Genomic DNA, 22110 nt, shown 5'->3' on the forward strand with positions numbered 1-22110 from the left:
CCAAATCACGATGCAAGCGCGTTCATGGTACGAAAAGGTTTGCATTTAGTTAGTTCCCTTCTTTATTTTGCTTTTTGTTTGATATCTACAGCACGGAAATGGGGAAAAAGCTATTCTTTGAAAAATTGGCAAACAAACCATCGCGGGCGTTGTGGATGGTTCCATCGTGCCATTCATGGTACTCGAGAAAAATATGCAGATAATCCGTTCAAAGAAGTACAAAAAAAGAGCCAGAGCAATAGACAGAGGGATAGAAAGAAAAAGAGAGATAGAGAGCGAGTTAAAAAAGCAAAAACGATGAAACTCGCGTAGTGAAAGAGAGCGCTAAATTTTAATTTCGGCAACATTGGATCAGCGCAAGGAGAAACCGTGACACAGTTCATTCGACAGTTATGAGGGGAGTGTGGGGGAAAAATGGGGGTTCTGTTTCCGGTTTAAAAAAGGGTAAGAAAGAATTTAAAAAACGAACAAAACCAACTGGACACGCGCGCCCCAGCGGAACGCTCAAACGCCATCAATTTCATGTTGTAATAAATTCATGAGAAAATTGGAAAAACTGCATGAAAAATGGACTAATAATAATTGCCACCTCGGCAAACCCCTTTCCCCCTTGTGACACTTCTCCTTCGTCATTGTTTTTCATTGGCATCAGAAGGACTAGAATACCACCGCCGGACAGAAACTACGCCAGCTCGGGGACAGGGAGAAAGGGTGGAAAGAGCATCCCTTTCCGGTGTCCATTGCTGAAACACGCTACACACTCACACTCACACATCAAAAGAGGGTACAAAAAAAACCCCACATAGAGACACCATTTTCACTCGTTTTCCGAACGAATGGAAACGAGTTTTCCCTACTGCTGGCGCATGAATTGTGGTCAGTCGCATTGGCAAAAGTGCAAAAAGAATCGAGCGCAAGTTAGTAAAAAAAAAAAAACAAAAACGATAGTAATAACTGTGTGTAGAGCAGTGGTATCAAATGCACGTGGTGCGCTCGGTAAATGTATGCAGCGTGCCTGTGCCTGTCGCATCTAAACACAATGCTGTTTGTGGTGAGATTTGTGGCTGGAGCAGGGCCACCTGACAAAAAGATGGCCGCATGTTGCAAGGTACAGATTTGCGAAATGTGTTTTGTTCTAACTAGCTCCATAAAGTTAGACGATGCGCTAGAAGGAATGAGTGAAATTAATTCCATTACCTTCCAAACCCCTGGGAACCTTGGTGGTGAAAGCGAAAAACGGTGCTGCAGGTTTAAGATGTTTTTGCAACGAAGGTTGCAGAAAAAGATTTCCCCCTATGGATTACTTTATGGTTTACAGTGTTTGGAAAATAATATTTAGCAGCACTTCTCAATAATAATAAGTGTACCGTTGGAAATCGGTAAAATAAAAAGAACGATTACAACAATAATTTCGACAAAGAGAGAAAAAGCATAGCAACACAACGTTTCGAAACAAATGTTTGAAATGAACCGTTTAAAAGTAATGAAATTGTTTTACGCAACAAAATATGTAAAAAACTAAGCCTTCTCGTTGCTAGAACTAATTAAAACATGTTACAACACACGCAAAAACTCTTTCTAAATTATGTACACAGGAACAGGAAACACTTGTTTTAAGTATCATCTTTCGTTCGTTGAAAGTACAAAACAAAAAACTTGTTTTGTACTAAACTTCCAGTATCTATTTTCTCTATGTTTTTCTTGCAATGGAACTTAAAACTTTACTTTGGTTTTGGCTGGATTAGAGTTGCCAAGAAAGATATTTCTGGAAGTGTTTAGTTGAAATACTATTTTCCATTCAAAAATACAACTACCTCAATCATATAAAAATTGGTCCGGTTCAAAGTTAAATGAATTTAGCTAAAATAGACATAATTGAATAAAACGTAATTACAAGATTTGAACACGAACCAAATTATCTGAATTCTCATAGTGGCACACAGACGCACTCGGTACGGTTCTGTTCGGCTATTTTCATCGAATAAAAACAAACACCACCAGTCATAAAACGCGACGCTATGAATCAAACATTTTTATTGGATAGCGCCGTCCATTCATGTCGCTTTGCATTCACGCCGCCATGCTGTCAGACTGCGTCGTGGCTTGGGACTGTCCCGGGAGCTTTCCACGGAGTTGCTGATAGCCATCCTGCTATCAATGACCATTCCGCCCAAGTGAAGCTGGCCCCGTGAAGCTGGTGAAGTCCTGCGGGACAAGGGCTGAGGCCAAGGGGTTCGTGCTTCCTGTATGAGACGACCTCGTTCTCCTGCTAACCTTATACGATGTACGAGGGTCCCGGGGTACGATGATTTGCGATTTCGGGATTGCAGAATTTCCCCCCCTTCGGGCCCACAAGGCACCCGCCTTCAACACGAGTCGGGCCGATTTCGGTGTCGGTGGAAAAGGGTTGGTGTAAAGATTTTTCCTTTTATTTCGACTTGTGTTTGCATGTAGCTATAAGCAAAGCGATGCTCGCATCGTGTTGCTGGGTGTTGCAAAAGGGTTCGAAATAAAACTACCAGCCCAAAGAGGGTCGGGAAATTTAGTGGAAATCGGTACCGGTGGCGAGGGTGAAGAATGACAAACGGATACACGGGGACGGCTGCCCACACTATCACTCTCTTTCCCGCTTCCTCCCCACCCTTCATCCATACCCTCCCGTGGGAAAGTTTAGCGTTTCTTCCATCTTTCCATTGTTTCTATCATCCCATGTTTCAGCGCTTGGTGGTGTTGCTAGGAAAGATTTTATGCCCCTCCATCGGTCGCGTAGGTCGCTGGAAGTTTTCTTTGTTTTGTGGTCGCGTTATTAGATTTCCCCGCGCACCCAACTAACTTTCTCTCTTTCTCTCATTCCCAGTCTTTCGTCACATTTCCCGTAACCCTTGTTCCCGAAGTACCAGAGCATGGATAGTTTTCCCTGGCCTTCAAAGTGCATTCAATTCATTGTAAACCTTTTCGGTACGTTCCGGTACGAGGCACCGAAGGAGAGTGCGAAGGAGTTTTGCGTGTATTGAAGTTTCAAGCTTACCCTCTCACACTTTTATGAATTATGAATCCATTGTTCGGTGGAAAACTGCAATAGGAAAGAATGCGGGTCGCATAAATATGGAAGGGGGAGGGAAATTTGTGCAAGAGCGTGGGTGAAAGAAGGATACAAAGCGTTCGAAAGACCAGAGCGGTGGTGCTTTATTCAAAAACATAAACCAGCGGTAGCGAAACCATCCCAGAACTAAAGAGTGCAAAGAAATGACGGTGCCTGAAATGAAAAGAGCAACATGAAACAATGAAAAACAAAAAATAAATAAACCGGTGGTGCGAGAGAAAAAATTTCATCCGAAGCCAAAGAGTCACAACAGTGACACGCACACCAGGTTTTTATTGTTGCCTTCGCAACCAGCAAGGGGTAAGAGGCGCTTCAAGCGCTATTCATTGTGCGACATTTGGCGTTTTCCTATGCTTCGGAACCGCGTACGAGCAAGGGGAAATATCATGGTACCAAAAGAAAACAACATTGAACAACGGTGCAGCGTGCAGCATGATTTGAAATTTGAATTTATGACATCGCGGCCAAGAGAAAGAGAGAGAGAGAGAGCATGACAGAAAATATTGCAAAAGAAAGCCGGTTTGCAATTCAATGAACGAACAACGCTGCACTAAGAGGAAAATTCGAACTGAAAAAGTCGCGTAAAAAACCCGCACTAAATATAATAAAAGTGACATCTTAATTTTTGCCTTCGTTTCACCGTCAGGATTTTATACGCTTTCTTTTCATTTAAGCTCTAGAATGAGGTTCGAATGTAGCATTTATATGCATTTCACCAAGGTAAGGCAAACGCATTGGGCGTACGAAGATGCCAACTTTAAATTTAATAAAACTGACGGCTGGCTGTTGAACAGTTACAACACAATCGTGGTAAAACGAACTCCACTGTAAGGAACACTGGATGAAAACGAATGGGTAAACCCGACCAGAAGCGGTACAGAAAAAGGAGAAAATAAGCGAGGGCAAAAATGCATTGCAACGTATTTCCCGTTACCAGCGGCGCACTCATTACCTGACCAGGGAAGCTGAAAAGAATGCCATAAATTACTCTTTTCTCGAGTCAAAGAAATAATCTATTGCCCTCCGTGAAGAACGCTTCTTGTAGTTTATGGTTACGAGGTCGCCAAAGCGCGAGGCCACGAAAAAGAAACATTATTTTTGCCAATGGAGGCGCCTGGTGTTTGTGGAGATGAAACAACAAAGTATTTTAATCTCGGCCCAAACGAACGTACGTACGATTTGGTGTTACCTATGTGTGCGTGTATATGTGTGTGTGTGTGTGTGTGTGTATAAGAGATGCAAGGGACACATTATGCATGATGTTTTGCATTGGCTCATTGAAAAGCTTTTTAGAAACATTTGCTATAGCGTATTGGTAAATAAAAGCTACCATTTCAATTTACTCTTTCAATTCGGTTACTCTGAAGACAGTTTGATTGAAACGTCTTATTTGCAATCGTTCATTTTGACTTAAAAATTTTCGCAGAACGTGTTCTATGAAACAAAACATTCCAAAATGCGCCACAAAAGTAATCAACACTCCTTATTTGTGATATTTATGAAAGGCATAACCAATGATGCGAATGTTAAAAAAAATTATGATGCTCTCTAGAAGATTGCTTTTAAGTCTATTTATTAAGCTAGTTAGTTCAATCAAAGTTAGTTTGGGCATAGCTATTTATTTTTTAAGAAAGTGTTGAAAGAGTTGAGTTTTATAATTCAAGCTTTACTACCAATTTGAGATAGCATCTCTGAAAAAGTATATTCAAACCATTTGAAGAACGGATTTGTATACAATAACTGTTGTTGTAGACAATTTTCATATGAAAATAAAAACAAAACTATTCAATTTGTTTTCAATTTTAATTGTTATTAACCATATTGCAAAGAGATTTTATGACAAACAGCAACGTTTCATATTTGGTACACAAAGACGTGTGCATAAGACATTGTATAATATGTTTGTTAAACGATATTTTTCGAATTTTGCCCAGATTTTACGAATCATTCTTATGATCATTAAAATTTATGTATCATTGATTCTTGCTTTGCGGAAAATTCCAGAAACGAAAATACACTCCTGTGTATTTTCCTTTTTTCCTCCTCCAACCCACGTCATGTTCATGTCATCTGTGTATTTCATCTGCAAACGAATAAAACTAGAAAAGAAACTAAGCGGTGTAATTTTCCCGCCCGACACGACGGCTCGGGACGGTTGGCATTGGGAGCTGGCCAGTAGTGACTCTGCGCAGCGGTTTATTAATTGTTTTCCTACATTCGATCAGACTTAAACGCAAATGACTGCTAGCACCGGAAGTACCGGCGACTTAGTGGTGCTTCTTCACCTTCTTGATGTGCACGCTGACCGGCACCGGCTTCTCGATGTAGACCGGCTTCTTCACGTACACCGGGTAGGGCTTCTCCACGTGCACCGGGTACGGCTTGGGCACCTCGACGTACTCCTTGTGCACCACCGGCACCTCGTACGGTACCTTCACCTCCACCGGAACCGGTCGGTCAACGTGCACCGGCACCTTCTTCTCCACGTACACCGGCACCTTCTTCTCGATCACGAACGGCACCTTCTTCTCCACGTGCACCGGGTAGGGGATCTTCACCGGCACCGGCACGTGCTTCTCCACCTCGACCGGGTACGGCACCGGCACCTTCTTCGTGATGGTGACGTACTTCACGTGCTCGTGGTGCTCGTGATGGTGATCCGATCGGTCCTGCAGCTGCTCGGCCAGCCCTCGCTTCTCGACGGTCTTCTGCTCGCCGGACTCGATGGCCGCTCCGGCCACCACGGCTACCAGGACGGACAGCGCGATGAACGTCTGCGTGGTGGAGAGAAGAAATGGAAATGAATGGTGACACCGGATTGGACCTCACATTACCGGATTAAACCGTATCGTGCACTTTCACCGTCGGTCGTACCTTCATGTTGGAACGTTTCGTTTGGAATGGAAATCGGAGTTTCGACTAGTAGCTGCCTACCGAAGCGATCGCTGGTTACTGATGTCTTTACCGACCAACCATCCACACTTTATATACAACTAGGTACAACTGGGCACTGGTCGCCACCGCCACCGCTTCGGACCAAACCTAATGAGTGCACCAAATCGCCAACTCCCGGCATCGGATCGTTGCCCCCCATCGAAAGGGACAAAACCCGGTCCCCGCACACACGCGCACACCGTATGACACACCCTGTGCGCGCCCTCGCCGATGCCGATTATGTCACTGCCACAACACGGTGGCCATTTCGCGCACCGAGAGAGCGGCAGGGAAAAAACCGAACCCCGGCCGGCGTACACAATTGGCCAGGCCGGGTCGCGGTGGCAGCGCGAATTAAACTCCAATTGGTATTTGTTCTGTTTCTTTTATTTTCCTCGTCGAACCGTCATTCGAGTTGTTTTTGTGTTGGTTCGCCAGGCTACCACGCTCCAGTTGCAGCGGGCCGCGATCATTTTCCAAATGACCACCGCGCAAACTGCCATTTGCAAACTGTTTACAACCGTTGACCAGCGTTTCTTTTTCGGTATTTGACGGACAGACCTAACACCCTTATCGTCATCTTCTTGCGACAGCTGATAACGGCCATCGGGGCTTGTGTTTCGGTTGCGGCAACCCCCGGCCAAGCACCCGTGACCGATTACGGCCGGTTGACTATTGCCGAAATCAAAACCGAAGCCTTTAGCGCAAAGACGCGTGGTGACTTCGTTTTTCTAAACAACCACTTTCGGCCACCCATCACATGACTGATTTCAACAAATAAAACAGAAAAAATTCATGGCGGAACGCAGGAAGCGATATTGAAATCATCCTGCTCGTTACAAGATTTTATCTTGATTGATATCATTGAAGGCGGAAATGTTGAGTAAAAATTCATCTTCAACTTGCCTTATCTTACCGCTTTTATTTGCTTTCAAACCACTGAACTTATGCAATCTTAAATGCATATACCCAACAATTATAAAAAACTACATTAAGTTTTGTTGAGAAAAATAATAATTTCAAAGCACTCATTTTAGAAAAAAACAACTTGAACAGCAAACAAGAGATTGCAGTTTATGATACCTTCACTAAAACAAATTAAAATAACTCGTAGAAAATTTAAACGTCTGTCAATTATCCAATATTCTCCTTTGGTTATTTTTTTATTTTGCGTCTTATTTATTTGTTTATTTTATTTTATTTTATTTTATTTTTTTTATTATGTATGTATTTTTTTTATTTATAAATTTTGTTTTTTGAAAGAGAGGAAATCTTCGTAGACATCCGGTTCCCGCCTGTCATGGGTTCACGGATAGTACCGGATTTTTACCGGCTAAAACCCCTCGACGTCTTTTGGCTCCTGACTCCCAGTTCGGAATTGGTTCAGATGGATATTACTACAAACGAGGGGGATTGCCCGGTGCCCTGTTGAACTGTTCTTGCCTGCAATCTGGTGCGTTTTTCGTCACCCAGCATATTTGTTTATAGACAGACTATTAGATACATGGTGTTATGCGCATGCTCAGTAATATGCGCTTCCGCGACTTTGTTCAGCCTGGCCAGCATAACTTGACCAATAATCGGTAGCAGGGACTCTGTTTAACTGCTGTTTACTCCCACAGTTGCTGGAGTAGTATCTATTGCTGTTGCTGCTGTTGCTGCCGCCGCTATCTCAGCTTGCCTCATTTGCTCCCGCTCTTGTCGTCAGGTGTGGTCAAGAACTCGGATAATTTCCCATCCCACTGCTTAGGTTATTGCATGTCACTTAGGCATCTCTTTGAGATTTTGCAGTAGCAAAATATCTTCTTCTTCTTGGCGTAACGACTTCTTGGTCATGTCTGCCTCATAAAGGGCATACAAGACTTTTTTCCCTTTGAGTATGTGGATAGTCTCTTGGTCTCTCGTACAGGGGAGGGTCCGGTCTCGGTTGGGATTCGATCCCACGCCGTCGAGGTGGTGAGCCCCCGGCGCTCATGGGCCGATTTTTCTAACCGGCGCTACCGCTCGGCTGTCGCGGACCCCAGCAAAATATCAGTTTACTCAAATATCAGACTATGTTTTTTTTCGTTTCGTAGAAAGTTTGTAAGACTTTTTGCATCGAAATTTGTAATATAGTGTCGAAAACCTAATACTCTTCAGACTGAGACATATATGCATATGATAGTGCAACTAGCAAATAGAGTAGTAGATTGAAACGAGAAAAATATAAAATGTATGCTACATCCTTGAGTTTCTTGCCGGATCATTTAATATCGTTAAAGTCAACATGGTAAAAACCTTTTCTAAATACCAACAAAATGATGAGGAATAAAGAAAGATTGAGTCATGTAATTGGTTTGTGTATCTAAAAAAAAAATAATACAGGTAGCAAACTTGAGAACAAACTAAAAAGTGTCTGATACGAGAAGATAAAAAACCCCTGTTATCCATCTATGTTCTCCGATTAGCTTCAACATCTCGCACCTCCCTTCTTTGCTCGGCTGCAGATATTTTCATCAAACACAAGCTCATCATGTTATCCTTTAATTGACCCTTGACCCTCGTCAATGGAAGAAGTCAAACATTCCATGTGGAAAACAACCCGCCATCACTCGGTATTGGCACTCGATTGACAGCGTTAAACCGGTTTGAACCGGTTGGCTTGCGGAAAAGGAAAATAAAATTTAAAAAAAAAACAACCATAACAACCTCCCCCGTGCTGCTGGGTTGGTGTTGTTTTCCACTTTCGACGAGACGTCCGCATGCCGGCTATCACATTATTAATCTTGAAGAGGGATAACACACCTTGCTGCATTCGAGGCGAGTGCTTTTCTTTCAACCTGACTTTCTCTAGGACTTAAACTACTTCCCAACAGTGGTATCCCCAACCACACGATTTCCTTCTTTCCACTTGTTTGGTTTCCAGCACATCCGGGGAAAAGCGTTTGCATCATCTCCATTTACGCTACGGCGAAGCACTTAAGCTAATCGTTTCTGTGTCTTTCCAGGCCCTTCACAAAACAGGTTGAGACAGATCTACGCCCCCTTCTTCTCATTATATTATACAAGGCCACCTTGGCAAGGATCATTGAGAAAACTTTTTTCATTGATTAAATAATTCCATCTGGAGCAAGGCGACTTTTCCTCCAACAATAATCTCATTGGAAATAAAATCGAGGACACTTGGAATACGCACCGAAGGGCGCAGCGTGCTAATTCGCTTGCACAACGATGAAGATCTATATTAACCTCAATCGAACACCCTTTTCTGCCCTTTTCGGCCTGGTTAAAAATATATCTTATAATCCCCATGCTTGCCCTGTAATGACCACCCTAATGGAGTGATGCAATCCATCTATCAGGTTTAAACTGTCATGCAGCCGTGAGCAGGCTGACCTCGACCGAGGTCCCATCGCAGCCCGGACGCCATTTCGCTCGCGCAAGATCAAACATCTCTCCGGAAAGGTTGATAAATTATTAAACACACCGAAGCACACGGCGCTCCGGCATCGTCTGGCTTATGGTTGAATTATTTATTACCAAACGACGAGCCATCTCCTCCCAGAGATAATGACGGTGATGCGTCGCCACTTAAGAAAAATGTAAATTACAGAAGTGCACGGCGTGGGCAGATTGACGCCCGTCTTTTATCAAGCGGCGTGTTTTCAGCCATCAAATTAGCCATCATTAGATTGATTGAGTGGGTTTGTTTGCACAATCGATTAAAATTCATATGAAAATCAGAAATTGAAATATTATCATTGTGAAGCCTTATGATACTCTAAGTATGTGTATGTAGCTTTGCTTGTTTCGCATTTGGTACAGATTGAACGTATTTAGTTTGCCTCAAACAAATTCTCATTTTCGTCAGAAAAAGTTGATGACCCGTCCATCTTCAAATCTAGGTAAACATGGTTCGACGGTTGTTGAAATTTCACGGTTGTATCGTTGACGGCTGCTGTTGCTGTAATAGGATATTATTTTACGAGCTTCATAAATTATCGGTAACGTTTTCAATTATCTCCGGATGTCAGCCTTTTTGGTGCGGCTGTCCGCTATCCGTTAGATTTCCTCCACTGAAGAGCGTGCTTCCTTTTGCCGCCCTATCCCTTATCGGACACAACCGATACAGATCGCGACCGTTATCGTTATCGGCCGGTCTAAGGCGGTTCCGGATGGTTGCCGACGAGCCCGCAAAATTGTTTCCCCGGCAATTTATTGCCACCCGGACCGGATATCCTGGCCAGCAGGATCGGTTAGTTTGAGGTGTCAGCCAGGTGTCCAAGATGTGCATGCCTAATGGCGCTGAAGCAGCTACCGGTTTTATGAACTGTCTAATTGATGGTAGCCGGGTTTAAAGTATGCAAATTGCTCACTTTAACGTTATAAAGCCCTGCAAAAATAATGTCTATACAAATCAACAGACGATAAATTTTAAGGATATTTAGCTTAGTTCCAACCTAATATCGAATGTGATAGGAACATTTCTGTTTGTATAAGCAAGAATAGGATTTCCATGCCTTTCTACAGACTTTGCTCTTTCTACATACTTTTAGTCTGATGTTCAACCGGAGAAATAAATTAATGATAAAATAATGCTGATTGCTATTGGCATGAATTGTAAATCTTTGCATTATGCGTTTTGTTTCGTTTTTCTCATTTGATGCATCTAGTTTCTACTGCACCTTGTAACAGTTTAATCGAGCAAAATATTTTTATGTTGTGGTAAAATAGGCATTTAATTAAAGGTTAAAATATGAAAATATTCCGCTCACCAATCGACAGGGATTCTTAATTCAGTATAAAAATAAACTAATGATTCAATTTTGATGGAAGAATTTCATCTTGTTTTACCAACTACTTAACCTTCAGCTAAATTATACAATATATGTGGAGAAATGAAATAGTATTTGAATACATTTTATCATTGCCCAATAAATGCATCGATTTGTTGTACCACATGAGTAATGCAGCTCAAAAAAAGCTGATAATAGCATTATCTAATATTTAGACCTTTAAGCAAAATTTGCACATCGATTATTTCATTGACCCACTTCGGTAAACACAATGTTAAAAAAGCCGCTACAATGCAACACCAAAACATTAAAAAGCATGACCCAAACCGCCATTTAAAATAATTTGTCTTGCAGTATTTCACAACAGGCCGGAAAACAAAATACGACCCATCATTACCATCACCATCACTCAAAAAGGGTCATCTGCATTTTGTGACACCAAAAGCACACCGTTTATCACTCCGAATAACACCCTGGCAATAATCAATCCCAGTGCCCAGCGCGGGCTGCTTGATTTTTATTGGGCCAATCAAGCCGTAAACTGCGTCGGAAAGCAAAAAGAAAATTCCGAAAGATTCACCGATACTGTCAATCGCTTGCGACTGCTCATTGGGTGCTCATTTTCGCGCCAGCTCCAAAAACAATTTACCTGCCATCGTGAAAATCGACCGTGGAAGCGGAGCTGGCAATCAAATCAACACGATTACATGTTTCGTATTGTGCACAAAACCAACCACTTCGATCGCGTGGTAGGATAAATGGTGCGCGATATCGCGCTCGGAAAAGGGTGGCAATCGTTGGAAAATTCATAATCAATCAACGAACGAAAATGATCGACAAGGTAGATCCGTTTAAAGGAAAAAAAGAAGAAGCAATGGCTGCTTTTTGAGATCAAACGGGTTGAGCTCAGTAGAGGCGTGCTTGGTTTTATCAATCGTTTGGTTTTATCATCATCGGAAACTTATCTGTCTTTCGTAACCGTTTGCCAAATATTAATCGATTTTTCTGGCAGTTACAGTTTACAACCTTTTTTCTTCTCTTCATACGATCGCGTACGTGATAGGCTTTTTCTTTCCAATTTGGCAGGATATTTCGAAAAGTCGACCTTCGCCTCCGAGTACAAGACGCGAATGGCGAAGATGCTTCACCAAACAGATGATCAGTTTTCCTTTTTGCCGCTTTTCGGGTCACCGAGCAGCCAAGCCTAAAGTCTGCCAGGCCATCCCCCTCCCTGCCGGGGGACGAGTAATTTGTTGTCATGTTATTTTCCGAGCGCCCACTTTCATCACCCGCAGCTATCAGCGGGCGCTTACAAAAGAGCCAAGCCCAAGTAACGCACCTCCGAGGAACTGCCTGAAAGAGATGCCACGAAAACAACGCCACCGAAAACGCACTATCTGGTTCGGCTGCTTCATCCGCGTGTTCGCGGAGGAAAAACTCCACCGTGTCCGCCGGTGGAAAATTGGGCGCGGTATAAATTGATTACGATCATCGGTGGGATGCATCATTCGCCAGCGATCGGTCGAAGCATCCTGCTCGTGTGAGCCTTTTGGAGTGTTTTTTCTTTTTCGGGTTCGGTGGGAGCAAAGTGTTTGGGAGCAGAGCGTTGGTTACGTCGCAAACTCGTCTCGAAGCGAAGTGGAAGTTGAATTTGGAACAAGTCATGAAGGTGCGTGCTTATCTTGATACCGAGTGTATTGTGCAAGTGGGTGGATGTGGCTGAAGGACTGTATTTATCTGAGTTTGCTGCGAATTCCTGGGTGGTTAAGCCCTAACGAATATCTCAGAGTCAGAACGAACTTTGTGTCTGTTTGGTGTGTGCTAAAGTAATTTGATATGTTCTTGTTTTTCTTCCCTCAAATCCCTTCAGACGTTCATTGTGTTGAGTTTGGCGGTGGCGCTGGCAGCCGGTGCCAGTCTGGAGAAGAAGGAAACCGTCAAGTCGGACGACAAGAACCACGGTAAGCGTGGTCTGCGCGACTACGGTTACGGTTACGCGAAGGAACCGGAGCTGCAGGGAGGCTTCAAGCCATCGTTCGGGTTCGATCTAGGCTCGAGCGAGCTGTACGCACCCCAGGCCAAATCCTTCCACGTGCCCGAGTTCCACCAGAACCAGTATGCACCGCTGTATCAGAAGGAGCAGGTCCACCACCACAGCCCCTACAGTGCGTACAACTGGAAGGAGGAGAAGCACACGATCATCACGAAGAAGGTGCCGGTGCCGTACCCGGTGAACGTGGAGAAGCAGGTCGTCATCGAGAAGAAGGTCCCGGTGCACATCGATCGCCCGGTGCCGTACGCGGTCGAGGTGGAGAAGAAGGTCCCGGTGTACGTGGAGAAGCACGTACCGGTGCACATTGACCGTCCGGTGCCGTACCCGGTGAAGGTTCCGTACCGCGTCGAGGTCGAGAAGAAGGTCCCGGTTTACGTGGAGAAGAAGGTGCACATCGATCGGCCCGTCCCGTACCCGGTGAAGGTGAAGGTTCCGGTCTACCACAAGGTGGAGGTTGAGGTACCCAAGCCGTACCCGGTGCACATCCCGAAACCCTACCCGGTGTACATCGAGAAGGAGGTGGTGAAGCACGTCGACCGCCCGGTGCCGTACGAGGTCGAGAAGAAGGTGCACGTGCCGGTCATCCATCGGGTGGAGATCGAGAAGCCCTATCCGGTGTACGTGGAGAAACCGGTGCTGGTCGAGAAGGTCCCGGAAAGTCAGGAGCACGAGCACAGCCACGAGCACAGTCACGAACATAGCCATGAAAGTCACGAACTCCAGAGCCACGAGCTCCACAGCCACGAACAGGAGCACACGGTCCACCACGACATTCGGCCGGTCGGTGTGAAGTCTACCGACTTCATTTCCGAGCCTATCCACGTGGCCGAGCACGATCACCAGTACGGCGAGGAGTCGCAGAAGATCGAACGTAAGGTGGACAGCGACGCAAAGTCGGACGCCGAGCCCACCGAGCAGGCCAAGGAGGGCGAAAAGGCTGCCGATAAAGAATCGTCGGCTCACTAGAGAAAAACTAGAGGCCAGAAGAACCTTCACCTAAGCATCACTAGTTAAATATTTCACTTCCATTGTAGGGGTCATCTCATCAGATCATCTCATAATCGCAAGGTTCTCTTCTCACAGAATACTTTTGTTTTGTATGGAGTACTGGCGGCATCCAAGAACCCTTCATGTTGCTAAGGAAACAACCGAATACCAGCAATTTGCTCTAGTCTTCAATACAGCCGTGCTTCAACACAAAAAAAAAACGCTTACTAAGATACAGCTACTAGGACGCCTGTTTAGTACATCGCATATGAGAAATTAATAAAAAACGAAATGTCAATGATACGACACACAGGTATTTCCTTGTACTGATGACAATTATGTAGTCACATAAGCAACATCTCGATTGATTCTTCATGGTCCTCTAATTTCCCTCTGTATGCTGTACAGGTGGCAAGCAGGTGACCCAGATATTCACCTTCATTTTCGACAAACAACTGAAAACATGATTGAAAGTGAAAGAAACGCATAGAAAGAGAGTGAGAGGGTAGAAAGTGTGTAAGAGCCATCTCCTCGTCGGTGTATGATACAACCATCAGATATTATTGGGCGCATTGCTTAATGCCTTACATGCACCGTTGGCTCTCGGTAAACCGCTCGCTGTACGCACACCGATCATTTCCATTGGGGGTTTTTCCTCTCGATCTTTCCAATGCGTTATAGCTGCTTCGTTGTTCACTTTCTTTCCAGCGTCCGCATTGTGCCTCTAATGTTCACCTCCATCTATTGGTCATTCGGTTGGTGATTCGGCTAAAGACTTCACTCCGAAGCCGAAGTCCAAATAACATGAAAACAGACAGCTTCACCATCTCTTCCGCTTAGCCACACGTTTCGTCTCGATTCGTCGCACACAACACACACACACACCAGCAGTCAATGTTTTTGCGGGGTGCTGTTTTCCTCAACCCCTTTGACGAAGAAGAGGTGATCGCAGTGGTTGATCTTCATCCGCCGTGCACCCCGAGGGAGAAGATCATTGCGGGTTTGTTGGTGGATATTGAGTAATCTGTTTCACTGAACCGATTCGAATCGCCCCGGCATCTCCGCCCCGGCCAGGGAAATGAACGAAAGAGGTAGGGAGGAAAAGGGAAAGGAAACGCAAAATTAATGAAAGAAAATCAGATCAAACCGAAGCCCAACACCAACGGCCCGTCGTCAACAAGGGTAAACAGATGTAACTGAAGCAAATTGTGGCATGATACGGAATTTATTTGTGGCAAACGTAATGAAGGGTTATTACGTGGGATTTTCAAGGAAATAAGTACCAAGGGCATAAGTATGTTTATATGGGAAGTTGGTTGAGATATTAAAAGAAAAAAGAAACAACATAACGATCGATTTTCGATTGAATTGAAAATGAACCAAAATTAAAAGGAATAACAACAAAATTATAAACATTTTAAATTATGAGAAAAACTAATTATAATAGAAAAGATATAATGGTTTTGTTGAGTGGTTTTCTTTTACAAGTGGTAATTCAGCATGTAAAAAACTTAAACTGTTACAGATCACGTTGGTCGCCGCTACGACCCAAGTGTAGCATTAAATAAATAAACTATTTTCCAACGGAATTCTTCTCACGTACTTTTTAGCAAAAATCTGTTATTGTACCATCAAAATATCTATGTTTATAAATTAATACCTTACCCATACATTTTTAGTAATGGTTGATTTTGTTCAATAGTTTTAGAATCCTAAATTAATACTTTAGATAGAAAAATGGCAAATATGATTTCCAATAACAAAACCCGGAAATAACTTTTATAAATGTCTAAATAAACAACGAACTCTAGATGATAGAGCCTTGTACTTAATCTCTACCTTATCAGCTTACATTGCATTCTTGCTGATTAATAACAGCAGCTGCACCATAAAGCACAATTTTCTTTACAATTCAATATATCCAATTAAAAGAAAGACACGTACTTCCACTAAGAAAAGCTTCCGTAATGTGCTTTTCCGTGAAATGTCACCTTGTTAGCGATTATCCACTTCCCGTTCCGCCCATTGCTCACAGCAGCGAGGCGATAATGGTCGTTGATATTTATAGTGATATCCTCCAAAGATCTAAAGATCAGAACGAACACGCTTCATAGAGGTCTCCCGCTAGCAATACCCCTCCCTTACGACCATCCTAAGCGCCCACCGTAGTGTACTGAGTCAAACGCCTTCTCCACTGTCTTCACGGTGGGTCATAATTTATCGGGATCGATATTGTTACACCGCCAACGCGACCAGCCTAATCGAGCGATCCGAGCGCTGCTACGGGGTGTGTATAAATTTTCCCTTCCCAGCCATCGCTAACTAAGCCTTTCCGAATGGTTTTCCGACTGGGGTGTTTGGTTTTTCACTCCTCCCCCGTGTGAGTCTGTGCCGAAACGATAAAACAATGGGGGACACTGTGCACCATTTCGCTGAGGGGCCATTTTGCGCCATTAATTCATTCATAATTCAAACACCGACTTTCAGACTACGAGCTTCCATTCACTAGGAAACGCTATCCGTTAAGCAAAGAAAAACGTTAAAATTAACCTTAGTCACATTTAAAAACGCTCTTATGACATACTTCATCAAACTGAGTTCCGGTTAACACTAGAATACATTGCTTTGGAAACTTGCCCGAATGCTTTTTAGGGGTCATTTTGACCCCTATTTTGAAAACGCTATAACTTCACTATTTTTGAAGATTTTCCAAATCCGTAAACTGTTAAGTTTTAGTATATTTATTGACTATCTTTTGGCGTTTTTAATTTTTTGATGTACCCCTTCATCATTGCGCTAGCTCGGTGTATAGCAAAAAAGATCGGTATGAGTCGAATTAAAATCCTTTTCAACTTTTATTCTTTCAAAATGTGTCATGTAAATTCAGAAAAAAAGTGTGCGCTATGATGTTGATATATTTGGCCACCTTTGAAAAACAATTTCATATTTTTAAATTAACAAACAACGCCACAAATTGATCTTGAAGTTGTGGATTTTAACATTTTCCATAGGTAGTTTCCGTTCTGCGCTTTGTTCCGTTATTCCGTGCGCGAGCGTTTCGAAGCGTTATGCGCGATGCGTTACTATGGGAATTGGCGTTATTTTTAATCTTTGAGGTCAATTTCTGGAGTAATTTGTAATGGCAAAAATATTAATTTATTTTTTAAATGTTGCTCAACATACTAACTTTTTAGCGCACACTTTTTTTCTAGATTTACATTAGAGGTTTTGAATGAATAAAAGCTGAAAAAAACGCAATTTCGACCGTTTTTGCTATACACCGAGCTAGCGGAATTATGAAGAAATGCATCGAAAAACCAAAAACGTCAAAAGATAGTCAACAAATATACTAAAAAGTAACAGTTTACGGATTTGAAAATTTTTCAAAAATAGTGAAGTTATAGCGTTTTACAAGTAGGGGTCAAAATGACCCCTAAAAAGCATTCTAGGTATAGTCAAGTTGGTTTTCGGAACTGGTCAAACAGAAAAATCTGAAATTTATGTTTTAGATATAGCTCTGGATTTTAAGAAAAGCCTTATTTTTTTATGAAAAAATATTCAGTCGTTTTCGAGATATTAAAATCGAAAACTGCGTTGGGGTCAAAATGACCCCAATTTGGATTCTAGTGTTAATTATTTTATGATGCTGTTGACAAAATCGCGAATGAAATGAAAATACTTTGTTATTAAATTTATTTTAAATTGTGCGATTTGTATCCACAACCAGTGGTAGAAAAACATTACCTTGCCTTAAGTGGAACAAAATTATACTTTATATATTATGTTCTCCAACAGATACTTAAATTGCTTTCATTCATTTTCCAACCCTACAGTGAATTCCTAATTATTTCATTTCAGCTGAAGCAATACGGGAAATCGTAGGTTTTCGGAAGGTTGGTCATCCCTGCTCTTAACTATTTTTTCGTCCTTACCATTTCATTCGCGTCATTACTGTTACTATTAACACTGTTCTCGATAAATTCTCTATTAGAAAGTTCCGATTGCGTCCCAACGGTCCACAATGGCCAGTTCGGAGAATTTTCTTTTTTTTTGTGGTCATTATCATCTGCGCGAGTCACCACGTTTGCTTCGAGTCCTTATTTTTTATTGGTTTTTGATCCGTTTCGGTTTCGTCCCCTTTTTCCTCCTCCTTCTCCATACTCCAACCGGCAAACGACCCGGCGGCCGGTGGGAAAGTCTGTCAATACCTAATGCCCCCCTTCTCGGTTTGGCTTTTTCCGATGATGATTGATTTTTGTTTTCCGGTGCAATTTATTTTGTTTTTGTTAAAAAAGTGAGCTTTTTTCATTTTCCAGTGTTTGTGTTGCTTGTTTCAGTTATTTCCGTTTCACTTGCGCTGGTTTCAGCATTTTTATAGACCTCCGGGTTGTTAGTCGATTTCATGCCGCGACACTAGTACTCTGGGCCATATATGTGTGTGTGTGTGTAGGTGTGTATGTGTGTGTAAATACTTTTAGAGTGCGTACTGCGGCATGGATTGGTGATGAAATGTTCTAATCGCCCTTCATCACTCCAGGAAAGGTTCAATCAAATGGAACATTGCTTTAATGGTATTTCGTTATTTGCATAGCGGGAAAGTTTTCCTGTCGGTCTAGACTCGCTAGGGTCTAGTTGTGTGTGTGTATGTGTGTGTAAATGTTTTCCTCCATCCCTCCTCTCTCTTTCTTTTTCCTGCTCTCCTCTATCAACCAGACTGCATCGTGGAATAGGTCTTTCTGTTTCCAATTTCCACGTAGCCCTCGCACAGACGATGAACTTTGATGTGTGATTTAAAGGCCTATACAGTTTTGGCCGCTCCGTCAGCCTCCTTTTTCCCCGTTCCAGCGGAAGGGAGCTCCATACAGTCCTAGCCCAGATTGAACCATCCCTGCACTGCGTGTGTGTGTGTGTGTGTGTTTGTTTGTTGCAACCCTCGTGCCAAATGCACTCCACTCTGATAAACCCTCCCGCCACATACAGAGTGCCTGATGCACTCGCGTATCACTTTGAAGTGCGTGCTCCACACTTTTCGGACCAAACGTTCGCCTACATTCTGTATGTGAGGCTTTTTTTGGGTTTATTTTACTTTTTCTTCTTTCAATCCGTTTTGATTCGTTTTCAGTGCATAAATTCAATCAAATCGGAATCGAAATGCAGAAAACGTAACTACATTTACAGGGCCGGCAGGCTCCTGCCGCATGTTTCAGTAAGGAATGTATTTTTAATTTTTCACTTTAAATATTATTTTTCCTACATCCTGTTGAGGTACAGTATTTAAGATTAGGGGGCGCATTCTTTAATTTTTGGCATCATTTGTTTGGAAACGATGCCATACATATTACTGTTCCAGTTTCAATTCATTTTTTCACCATGAAATGCGTTTATTGAAAACTTTGATTTTTCTGAAAAGTAATTTGCTCACTTGCATTGCTTTCAAATATTCCCGTTCGCTCTAATTTGTGAAATATTTTCCCAATAAGCACGAGCCAAACTCGCAAAACTTTCACATTTTCGATTTTATAAAATAAAACCAAAACACAAATAATCCATATATCCATGATTTTTGCGAAAAAAATTATGTAAAAATATATTGTTAAACCTTGTTATTTAATCCTCTTTTTCATATTGCGCAAGGTCTTAGGAAAACTTCGCAAGATTCTAAAAAGTATTCTCTTGAGAGAAAAGGGGAGGGGGTGTCTATCGTTTATCCTTTCTTCTTTCTGTCCTCCACCGCTGTGTTCCGGTGTTTGCCAAGCTAAACCTGATCCGCCCGATTCGGAGTGCGACGTCCCACGCGAAAAGGGCCATATTTAACGGTGACCAATTTGAGGCACACCAATTACCATTTCCTAATTCTGTGCGGCACCGCTTAATTACAATTACGCGCAGTCCTTTTGGATCGTTTCCGATGACTGATAAAAACGGGGCGGGCCCAACACTTTTCGGATGGCGTAAAAGCGAGGCCGAACGACGAGGGAGGAATGAAAATGGTTTAAGTGCATAAACAAACGGCTGAAGTATCAAAAAGGAAATCAAAAGTAAACCTAGACGAAGGAAAATCTCAGGTGAAAAGATGAGTAGCCGTTTGTTTAGGACTTTTTTGGAAAGATGAAATCCATCTATCTTTAAAGTATCCAAGAGGACAATTTTCACGCTTTGTTATTTCAAAAGCGAATTCGTTGCTAGCATGCGACATGAAATGAAAAACAAGCGTAGCTGAGAAATTGTCCCATGATCTGCCAATGGAAAAAAAATTGCCTAGAAAGAGAATAGATTGGCGTGGAATGAATATTTCTCTCGAAATGCGTGCCCAGAGCACGATGAAAATCCCTGTCCACACCTTTCACCATTGCAAAACGGATGATGATGAACTTGCTAGGCAAAATGGTGAGGAGTACAGCACCGAATCACACGATGTCTACATTTTATGGACCACAGGCGAGGGCCACCTTTTTAGAGCCTGAAAGGAGCCGTATTTATAATCATTTTCCTGCCTCTCTTCCTCCTTGGTTGAGCTTTATTCTATATGACGGATTGAGGTGGGGTAACGAGAGTGCATCTCTACCGGAACTCTCGTGCTAATGGCCCACTCCCCCCTGAAACCGATGAAGATTAGAAGACCACGAAATGGGAAGTGTCTGTCCAGAACATTCCCATCGCAGATCCGTGCGGTCCGTTGACATGTGCGGGTTGTTCTAATAAAAGATTTTAATTGCCATCACCAAAGGGGACGGAAAAGGGATGTTTATTACTATCCATTTTGGCTAGGGCTCTAACTCCGGTTAATCGTCAGCGGAAGTATCAGCGTTAATCTTATCACACTGAAAGGGTCCTTTTAAATCGCGAAAAAGAGAACTAAATAAAGCAGAAATTAGTAAACGAACCTTACGGATTTGAACGGATTTGTACTTACTTGTGTGGTTTATCAACATGTAAGCATTGTTAAAAAACGCAACTAACAGATGAACCTATGCATGAAATACTCACGACCTCCTGACGACGGGTATTTTTTTAAAATAAAATAGGATATATCGTGATGGAAATATTTCACCGTATTTCTTAAACTGTTTTCACCATTTATTTTAGCTATAAAAATTCATTAAGAGGAGAGAAAATGAACTATTCATTTCAAAGGGGAAACATCCTGAAAGGGGAAATACATCTTCCCCTCAAGAGGAAATCGAGGTGGTTATCATGGGGAAAACGTGTCTCCTGAACAATTTCCCCAATGTCGATATTGCAGGATTCATGTTGTGAGGATAAACTTTATATTTCAATGGAAAACCAAATACAACGTAGGCCGATACGAGCAAGATTGGTTGCTTAAAGCATCTATTGATATTTCCAACCCTTAAACAATATAAATTATACTCAGCTTGCAGGGTTAATTACTTCATTGTGATCCTGTAACATAATCGAAACGAGAAACTGCCACAAGGGAAATGTAGCCCAAGAACATTTTCCCCTGCACCTTGCAACACAACCGAATGTAAAAAAAGTAACAGGGAAAATGTAGCCAGTGAATATTTTCCCCAATATCGAGCAGGATAACCAGATGGGAAAAGTGTAACAGGGGAAATGAAGCCCAAGAACATTTTCTCCAATGTTGCAGGATATCAATCACACGGGCCTGTGTTGCGTGCCTAAACATTGGAAAATCACTGACCAAAAGAAGGTTACGCTAGTCGCTTAAAACATCAATTGATATTTCCAATTATTAAAATATAGAAATTATACTCTGATTCACTTAAACTGAGGCTTGATGAGAAAAAATGTAAATGGGAAATGAAGCCCGTGAACATTTTTCCCAATGTTGCAAGATACTAATCACAGGGGCTTATGTTGCGTGCCTGAACGTTGGAAAATCACTGACCAAAAGGAGGTTACACTAGTCGCTTAAAACAACAATTGATATTTCCAATTATAAAAAACTAGAAATTATACTCTGATTCACTTTGAGTGGGGCTGAAGGGCCTAATCCCTTCATTGTGAAGCTGTTGTAAAGTCAAATGTAAAAGTGTAACAAGGAAAATGTAGTCCATGAACATTTTCCCAAACATCGTGTAGCAACACTGGATGGGAAAAGTGTAACAGGGAAAATGTGGCCGGTGAACATTTTCCACAACATCGTGCAGCATAACTGGATGGGAAAAGTGTAACAAGGGCAATGAAGACCATGAACATTTCCCCCAATGTTGCAGGATATTGATCACAGAGGTTTATGTTGCGTGCCTAAACGTTGGAAAATCACTGACCAA

General features: G+C 42.5%; 2 protein-coding genes across 2 annotated transcripts; one reads left to right on the forward strand and one right to left on the reverse strand.

The window, feature by feature from the left end:
* Nucleotides 1-5370: 5370 nt before the first annotated feature.
* Nucleotides 5371-5983, reverse strand: LOC131264198 (zinc finger protein 512B-like). Its single transcript, XM_058266486.1, has 2 exons — nt 5978-5983; nt 5371-5877 (listed from the first exon to the last, which is right to left on the reverse strand). Exons 1-2 carry the CDS (start codon nt 5981-5983, stop codon nt 5371-5373), a joined length of 513 nt encoding a protein of 170 aa, XP_058122469.1.
* Nucleotides 5984-12475: 6492 nt separating this feature from the next.
* Nucleotides 12476-13831, forward strand: LOC131264199 (titin-like). The gene is made up of 4 exons (XM_058266487.1): nt 12476-12481; nt 12683-13120; nt 13199-13384; nt 13433-13831. The coding sequence occupies exons 1-4, from the start codon at nt 12476-12478 to the stop codon at nt 13829-13831; spliced, it is 1029 nt and encodes a 342-aa protein (XP_058122470.1).
* The last annotated feature ends 8279 nt before the right edge of the window (nt 13832-22110 follow it).

Source organism: Anopheles coustani, chromosome 2 (assembly GCF_943734705.1).
Source record: "Anopheles coustani chromosome 2, idAnoCousDA_361_x.2, whole genome shotgun sequence".
Lineage (NCBI taxonomy): Eukaryota > Metazoa > Arthropoda > Insecta > Diptera > Culicidae > Anopheles > Anopheles coustani.